Genomic DNA, 9551 nt, shown 5'->3' on the forward strand with positions numbered 1-9551 from the left:
CATCATGATCAAATATGATTTTGAAACTAGATCTTGCTTTTCTGGTGTGTTTGGATATTCCGTGTTTGCTTTGGTGGGAGAATTGGGCTCCAATGATGCCATGTAGTCTTGGTTTCTGTTGCTTGGGTTCCTGCGCTTGCCTCTCGCCATCAGATTATCTCTAGTGTTACTTTGTTCTGCTATTTCTGACAGTGGCTAGACTGTCCTATAAGCCTGTGTTTCAGGAGTGCTGTAGACCTGTTTTCCTGTTTTCTTTCAGCCAGTTATGGGGACAGAGTGTTCTGCTTTCGGGCGTGTAGTTTTTCCTATCTACAGGTCTTCAGCGGCTGTTCCTGTGGAGCCCATAATGTCTGAGTGTTCACCAGGCAGGTCACTTGCAACAGAAGAGCTAGTCTTACCTGTGGGTCCCAGGCTCAGTTTGCTGCGTCGGTGTTGCCTATGAGCTCTCAAAGTGCAGCAACCAGGAACATCTGGCGCCACCCTTTCCGGGAGCCTCCGTGCACCAGGGTTCCAGATGGCGTTTGGTGTTTTCTTCTGGCGTCAGAGATGTGTGCAGAGTGCAGTCTCTTCTGGTTTCCCAGGCGTGTCTGCCTCTCTGAAGGTTTAGCTCTCCCTCCCACGGGATTTGGGTGCAGAGAACTGTTTATCCGGTCTGTCCCTTCAGGTTCTGGTGGTGTCTGGTGATGCATTTTAAATAACAATTTCTTCTATAATCTAAAAGACTGGATGTTTTGTCAAGTAATATACCATTATAATCCAACCTAAGGCATTGCTGTTGTTTTAAAATATGTTCTCTTTTATGATCCTGACTCACAGTGTAATAAATGTGCATTTGTGTATGTTTTATGATAATCATTTTTAGAAAATGGTAAATAGAATAAAAGCTGTTTTTAAAAATGAATACCCACCATAAATATTGAATACAACATACAGATAGTGTGTGAAAAACAATGGTATTTATAATGTTTTAAATCTAGATCAGTTGAAGTCAGTGACTTATTCACTGGTAAAACTGTTAAATATTTCTTTACAGTATCATTAATTTCTTCCCCATATGTTGCTTTCTGTGTGACTCAATCTAGAGAAAGAGAGAGAGACAGAGACAGAGAGACAGAGACAGAGACAGGCAGAGATAGACACAGAGAAACATATTTAAGTCAGGCCTGTACAGTCCCAGATTGATGCATTAGAGCCACGGAAACAATGGAAGATATGGAGAGAGAGAAATAAAGAATTCACATCTAGGTTCACCCCTGGTTAAATTACACCAGGAAAAAGCATTTACATTTATTTTCCATAATATGACAGACAGGTTTTTGATGCTCTGAAATTATTCCTACATTAAAATATTTGCATTTAAGCATACTTGCATGTGGGTATATTTTTGTCTTTTAGGGCATATCACTGTATTATCCAACATTGGCAGAAGGTGGGGCTGTTGGTCATACTTAGGGAAGCACTTTGAAAGCCAGATGTCAGTGCTTGATTATTGAGAAATAGGCCTTGAAAAAGCATACCTTTATCACAAGGATGTAAAGGAATTGTACTATGATCTTGTAAATGGATAACAATTATATGACAGTTTTGAGTGACCAGGGCAGGAGCAGAAACTCCAGGCTGAAGAGCATCAAAGTAATGGGGATGAGCATTGACAGAGAAGAGGATATGTAAACCATTTACCAGACTCTCAGGAATACAGGAGATAGACGTATTACAGGGGCTGAAGTGTGGCTCTATATGATCTTCCTGAAGTTGTTCTTAGATTAGCTCTGCCAAACGTTTAAGTCCATGTCCTTAATTGGTCACTAGTGTGCTGAAACAAGGGATCGTTCTATTAAAAAAATAATTGGCTAGAGAAAGAATGTTCTGGGACAGAGATTTCACAACTCCATTGAGACAGGAGCTTCTACCCCAAAGAGAAAAAGGTAAGGGTGAAATATAGGGTTGAAATTGGCAGCTTTGCTTTGAAAACTTACGGGTTTTGTGTACTTTAGTAGGGGGATTACCTTTGCCATGAAACCCTTGACTATTTAAAATTGGAGACTGGGTGGGCCAATTTGCACATCAGCTACTGTGTCTATAATGTCTTTTTTGATAATTTGTTTGGTGGAAATTCTAATATAAAGCTTATTAAGAAAATTCAACTGAGCCCAGTCTCTCTCTGTGGAATTGGGTAGTTGATTTTGGCAAACAAATCAAGGATATGTGGGAACACCATAGTTGTCAGGACCCTCTATCACTTTGGCTATGTGTAATTTTATAATGGAGTTACAGATAAGTCTATCATGAAGTTCCTTTAGTAGTAGTAGTAATCAAATTGTACAATTCTAGGGTTAGGGATGGAGGTGGGTGGCATGGTACTTATTACACAGGATGCAGAGTCTGTTACTTGAGCAACATGCCCTTCTGCTGAGTCAACCCTAGGATCATAGAACTGGGATATTAGAGAAATTTTCATAGTGATGCATTGACACACACTACCTGGTCCCTCTACTGAGCACAATACACTAACCTATTACCTTTCAGACTCAATGTTGGCTACTTCCGTATCTTGGCCACTTCAGGCTAGATATGCGCGTCTTAGAATAAATCAGGTGGTTCATCCTGGGAGACAAAGGCCCAATTGTGTCCCCATGTCCACTGTACTGTGACATTGTACTTATGAGTAGGATGTTCTCTCGAGGGACAGGAACCCATTGTATAACTTTCCTTATGGAATCCCATCCCTGGAGGAGAGATCAGAAACCTCAGAAACAATAGAACAGACACTTGATCCAGGGCCTGAACTCAGGTCCTCTCACTGTGCAGTGGAAAAACGACCACTAGGACATTGGTACAGGGTCCTCAGCTATCACCTTGACTCCTCAAAGGCAGAGTGATGCCCAGGGTGGCCAGGCCTGCCTAGCCTGTGCTAGCACGATGGATCCATACCACACCCAAACTGCTGGAGATGTAGAGCATAAAAAGGTGGATCACTGTCATGGGGGACACAAGCCCCTACCTCAACTGGTTACTAAGTTCCCAAATGGCTTCAAACCTGGATAGGGGAAAATTTATTTCATATTCTGCTGGGAAGGGGAAAATGGTGTGGTTATATTATAGCCCCAACGAAAGAAATAATAATAATGATAATGATGATGATGATGATGATGACGATGATGATGATGATAATAATAATGATATTTGCTAACCAATCTGTGTGTTCTTCACTGCACCAGGTATTACTTCCACTCTCAGCATTCTATAGTTGCCCATTGTCTCTTGTGTAGGGCTAAGGCCTCATGGGCTGTCTCTGTTCAGTTTACCATATATTTTTGCCCTTGTTCATCTCATGTTTAAAGTATACTGGTGAGCCCTGATCAGTGTAGAGGAGGAATATATGGGAGGGTCTGGAAGATGAAAAGAGAAGGGAGAAAGAATATAATTATATCACAGTCTCAAAAATTGAAAGATATACCCTTCCTCTGGCTGGACTGCCTGGTTAAGCCTCAGTAAAAGAGGATGTGCTTAGTTCTTCTGGTACTAGCTAGCTCAGCTCAAGGCAGGGTGGGGGTGGGGTTGGGGGTAGGAGTGGGGGTTCCCTTCTCTGAGAAGAAAATGGATATTGGAAGAGGAATTTGTAGGAGTGTGACTGGGAGGAGAGGAGGGCTGTGATTTGCATGTAAAGTAAATAAATAAAATATATAAATAAATAAAAAGTAACCTTTGAACTGGGTGGTGATAGCACATGACTTTAATCCTAGCACTCTGGAGGCAGAGAGAGTGGGATCTCTGAGTTCCAGACCAGCCTGGACTACAAAGTGAGTTCCAGGATAGTCAAGGCTATACAGCGAAACCCTGTCTCAAAAACAACAAAAAGAAAACAACTCCAAAACAAAAACAAAAACAAACAAATAATAAAGCTTTAGTCTCCCTAAAGCTATAGTCTGACTGTGGTATGGGGTCCCTAACATGGTTGCTTTGTCTGGCTTCAGTGGGAAAGTGTCTGCCTTTTCCTAGATGGCTTCAGACAGACTGGATATGCTGAACATATAAAGGCACTTCTCTTATCTCAAGCAAGGCCTGAAGCTGAGATGTGACAAGGTGGAGTGGACCTCTTGATGGTTTAATTACAGCAAAAGGGAAGGACCTTACAGTATTGACAGCATAGTGGCTATCATTGAGCAAGTTAAAGGGGAGCTGGTACCAACAGACCAGCTATCAACTATCAACAATAGTTCACCCAGGTGGAAGGAGCCCTGCGAGGAATGGACTTTGGTGCTCCCAGGGCCCCGGGAACTTGGAGGCATAGCTAAATTTAGCATATAGAAGTATATATGCTAAAATGTATAGAATTCTATATTATCATATAGAATTATATATCCTAATATACAGTAGGGCCTGTTGCCAGGTCCAGCATGGCTTCATAAGGGGAGGTGTGACACAGTTCCTGCCCCTGGAGCATTGCCAGGTTATTGATCCCATGATCCCATGTGTTAATGGTTGCTGTTGCCCTAAAGCTGGTCTGTTGTCTTTTCTATTTTACTTTCAATCTTTCTTTCTTGGGAGCATACTATCTCCATCACTCAGAAGTAAGCATGCCATAATAAATGAAACACATAGTTTTCAGGAATAATGAATGAATGGAGATGGTCTTGAGGCTATGGAGGAGGAGGAACAGGCCATTTGCTTGGCCTTTGGGGCCATGTGAAAGGACCTGTAACATAGCCACAAGGGCCCTAAGCCTATATGGTCTTTCTTGAAATGGTTCATTGCCAGACTTGGCCTTTCATTTGGAATCGTGAGGAAGCACGTGTACCCTCTAATTGAATGAGTGCTCCATTAATTAGTCAAGGCAATCCTGGGGACATTAAAGATAGTTAAAGAAGTTTCAGAAAGAAAGGGAATGAATAGAAAAATAGGAAATTACATATGATTTAGGAGAGCACATGAAGCTATGGAATTGTTAGGATAAGGAAATGAAGATTAGAAAATTAAAAGATGATGTAGAAACATATAAAAAGTTAATACTCTGTTTTTCTAGCTGACTGAATAATTGGAGATAATAATGCTTGGAAAGATATTAGAGAGAACTAACCATTTTACTTACACAAATTCAAAACTTTGTAAGAAATCATTTTAATTTTAGTAGTTTGTTATCTTTCTGTTTTTACATGAGAATAGATACTAAAGGCTGCTGTCTGCTGTACCAGGAAACTGGAAGAGCTGTGCCTAAATACCCATAAAGAACTGGTTGTGTAAACCAATTCCTATGCTATCTATGTAATGGAGAACATAACACTTGGGGTTGAAATGATTTATGGTGTTTCAAATGAACACCTGGCAAATGGTGAGGCTATTTTTTATGCCCTGCAGCAGCATCTTCCATTGGATTCATTGGGCAGGCCCATTATTATTGACCACTGGTACTGAGAAGGCAAAGCTGGGCCTGTCCTTTTGTGGAGAGGGATGGACAAAAAAGCAATCCTTAATGTCAATGGTCGGCACATACAGTTGTTTTGGAAGGGCCAACAGTACTTGAAGACTAGGCTGTATTGTATTAGTGGTCTGAAGGTCATATAAAAATCTACATTTGCCTGATGTCTTTATGTTTTAAAGTGAACAATACTTTGTTTTGAATGAAATATAAGTCACTTAATTTAATATTTATAGTGCATAGTTATGTATGAATGTATACAAGGGGAAAACATTAAAAACACCCAATTATGGGAGCACACAAGCATAGAAGACACCTCTTGCCTCTACAGCAATCTCAGAGAGAGCATAAGAGTGTATCCATAAAGTAACACTATAAATCATGCAAAAATCATTGAGTCAAAGCATGACAGACAGGTGACATCAGGGCAAGTTATAATTCCCTGGGTATGAAACCTACAAATGTTCTTTGGGTTCCAAAAAACCTAGATGAGTGGCCTACGTTTAAATTTTGAACAAAAATAAATCTCTAAGAGCAAAGAGCACATATTGTTTCAACCACATAGGTATAAAATATCCAATGCCACAGATGGAGGTTACTAAATTACAAAAGAGAACATTGAGAGGTAAGTAAATAGAGAGAGATGTGGTGAGAAGCCCTTTTGTCTCAATCAAGGAATGCAAGGCCTTAGGCACTAGAACAGACATTATGTACCATTATGTCTGCCAGAAGAATTCTCTGAGCTGACATCATCACATGACCTAAAAATTCAATGAGACAGAGTAGTGTGCAGTGTCATGTCAGGCAACATGTAATTTTCTTTACATTGTCCATGTGAAATAAACATAGAAGTCAAAATATTTATCTCTCCCAGGGCACTAATTTTAACTGTATATGTATGTGTATGTATGTGTTTGTATATGTGTATGTGTATGATATATATGTATATATAGACACTAATTTCAAATACATATATATATATATATATATTTGGCACTAGACATATACAGATTCAATCTTCCAACTCGAAGATTTAATGTGTGGGAATAAAAGCTACAATTCTTTACTGCATTTTTTAAAATATGTGCTTAAAATAGCCATTTAAAATTAACACAGACAATATCATTAAGGTTAGAAAATATCGGACAAAATATTTTGGTTCACTATGTAGCTTTTTTTCTTTTATTTAATTGCAGTTTATCAGGAAACGCAGGCCACTGTAGACTGCTCTAATTCCATACTGCTTGGTGCTCTTGTTCTGCTCTTAGCACATCATATTCTTACACTCTATGGAACAGAAAGTCATTCCCTTTACAGACAAGAATGTCTCCCCAAAAAGACACTTTCTGCAGCAAGAGCATAGGAAGCACTTGGTGGATGCATGCCAGCTTAAGTTGTTGTATGTTACTCTCCGCACTTCCGGGTCGATGACACTGTGGCATCCTTGACACACCACAGCATGGTTCTTCATGTAGCAGGGTTTGCACACAGGCTTGTCACTGACCATCACATATAATTTTCCTGCCAGGATGTAGTTGCAGTCACAGCAGCAGAAGTGTTTCAGATGCCAGTTCTGGTTTTCTGCTTGGGTGTATTCCTTGCTGAATATCAGCTCATCACAGCCAGCACAGCGGGGCTTCTCGATCTCACAGTAATGCCTGCCACAGTACAGCTTCCCGTTCTTCCAGAAGTAAACCATGTGCACCAGGAATTCACCACAGGTGCTGCAGATAAAGCAATCTGGGTGCCAGCATTTATCATAGCCAGCCCTTTCCGCAAAGATGACTAGATCTCCTTCCTTTATGGTTTTTTTGCAGCAGTAACAGGGATATTCGGTCTTCTTAGACTCTGCAGACATGTCCTTGGAACCCACTGTTGCTGTGGTGTTTCTGTCTCCAGTAGGGTAGTGCACCTTGTAATGTTGAACATTCACATCAGAGAGAAGCTTCATGTCACCCACTCCCAGAGCCTCATTCTTATATTTCTTCACAAACTGCTCCATCTCCTTTACCTCCTCGGGAGACAACTCATGGCACTTAGAAGGGTCCTGGTCATGTGAAGGGAGCTGCTTTGCCAGCTGCTTCTTCCAGTACTGTGCCTCCTCTGAATCGGACACTGGCTCTTTCTCATCAAGTAGCACCTGCATGCTCCTGGGAAGTGCCTGCTTCTGGAAGGGGGAAACACTCTCATGAGTAACAGTGTTGATGGAGACTTTCTTTTCAGCAGCACATGGTTTGGACAATGTCATAGCATATTGGTTTTCAAAAAGAATTCCCTCTGACTTCAGCTTGGCAATCAAGGTGTTGTACTTGGTGTTTTCAAATAGCCTCCCCACTTTTGGTTCCTCCTCAGTGCTCAGGAATATATAATGCTCTTCCTGCTTACATTTGCAGTTACGGCATATTTTCTTCCAGAAGTGTAGTTCAAATCCTGTACATTTTTCTTTGCATTTTCGACAGGGGGCTCCCAATCCTTGTTCGTGATTTAAGTCCATCTCTTGGAGGGGGAGGGACAAAAGGGAATCTATTATTATAATTTTTCAAAATTTAAAAAATCCAATAAATCACACCTTTAATGCCACTTAACTCTCTTGTTGATGTTACTTTCAAGTCTTTTATGAGCGTCACATTGTTTAGTGAACTGTGACACCAGGTATGTAAATGGAAGCTACAAGTATATAAAGAGCATATGTTATACTCTCATTGCTTTTATCATGAAAGGAAAAGAAGCAAAGTAAATTTTATAGAAGACTACAAATACTGAAAGTCAGAAAACTCATGAATTCATATCTTTGCCCTTATGTGCTCCCTTATACAGGGAGAACTAAGAAGGCCAAGATTGAAAAGCAAACAAATGTGTCAAAGAGTTTAGGAATTAAAGTTAAAGGATTACTTTATATTATGAAAGTACAATCACAGCAAGGACAAACAGTTTTTGAATACCAGAAAAAGCATTCTATTATAGTACTATTTAAATCTCACAAAACCCTATAAAACATGTAGAAAGCAGGCACTATATCCCTCTCTTTATTTTACAGATGATTTAGTTGAAATCCAAAAAGCTTTCAGAATTTGCTCAGGATCAAAATGTTAATACATTCTGGAATGTACCTGGAAGCCTCCTCCCTGAGAATTAGCTCTCATAGTATCCAACGTTTTTATGAGGGCTTACAAAGGAGAAAAGCAATCAGCAGTCTTAGCTAGCTATAACTCTAGATTATCTTGTGGCCACCTCCACAAGATAGTTTTATTTGAGGGGTAACCAATAGCTATCTACTTGGACTTAAGACCCACCACATGAATAGAGATTTATGCTGGGTACAGAAAACCAAACAATTATCTATAGCTAAGAGTTTCAGGACAACCGACTACTGCCACTTCCCTAAACCAGAAGACTGCAATCTAAATACATAATCATAACCATACATAAGTGTATCTCTCACTCTTCATCAAAGAACCACCTCTTGGCAGTAGATGGAAACTAATATAGGAATCCACAACTGGAAAAATGCAGAGGACAACTAACTATGGCATATTCAAACCCAATGATACACATTTAGTGGCCCAGGGAACATTGCAAGGGTGGCACTGTAAAAGACAGAGGACAAGATGCTGGCTGCTACATAATACCTTCAAGTTGTGACAGGGAAATGGAACCCAGGAACTCTCAACAATATTATCACTTACACGAGACAAGATGGAGAGATCTTTGGACTCCTGTGAACACTAAGATACATGTGCTCACACGTACTAGTAACAAAACCTTTCTCTATACTTCATCTAGATAACAAAGGAACAGAATTAGATTAACACTATTTGTTCAAACAAACATACCTTCATCTTTTCTGAGTGCTCAGACTTAGTGAAGGCAGCAAAAATATCACTGACAGAGGAGTTAAGTGAATTAGAGTAGAAAAGGTGACACAACTGTATACTGTGTTCTGTGACTCAAGGGGAGAAATCCTAATTAAAATAAAAAACACAAGTCCAGTTTCTGCCTGAGCCCAGAGCTGACCTGGTCCCACAGCTCTCTGTACCCAAATCCCATGGGGGAGAGAGCTGGACTCTGAGAAGTGTGGACAATCCTGAGAGTTCAAGGGAGACAACCACTTCTGCTCACATTCCTGGCCCAAGAA

General features: G+C 40.2%; 1 protein-coding gene across 1 annotated transcript; it reads right to left on the bottom strand.

Annotated features, from left to right (window-relative positions):
- Nucleotides 1-6575: 6575 nt before the first annotated feature.
- LOC116889940 (testin-like) lies at nt 6576-7913 on the bottom strand. Its single transcript, XM_032890748.1, has one exon. It carries the CDS (start codon nt 7908-7910, stop codon nt 6681-6683), a length of 1230 nt encoding a protein of 409 aa, XP_032746639.1. The 5' UTR covers nt 7911-7913; the 3' UTR covers nt 6576-6680.
- Between the last annotated feature and the right edge of the window lie 1638 nt (nt 7914-9551).

Source organism: Rattus rattus, chromosome 1, assembly GCF_011064425.1.
Source record: "Rattus rattus isolate New Zealand chromosome 1, Rrattus_CSIRO_v1, whole genome shotgun sequence".
Classification (NCBI taxonomy): Eukaryota; Metazoa; Chordata; class Mammalia; order Rodentia; family Muridae; genus Rattus; species Rattus rattus.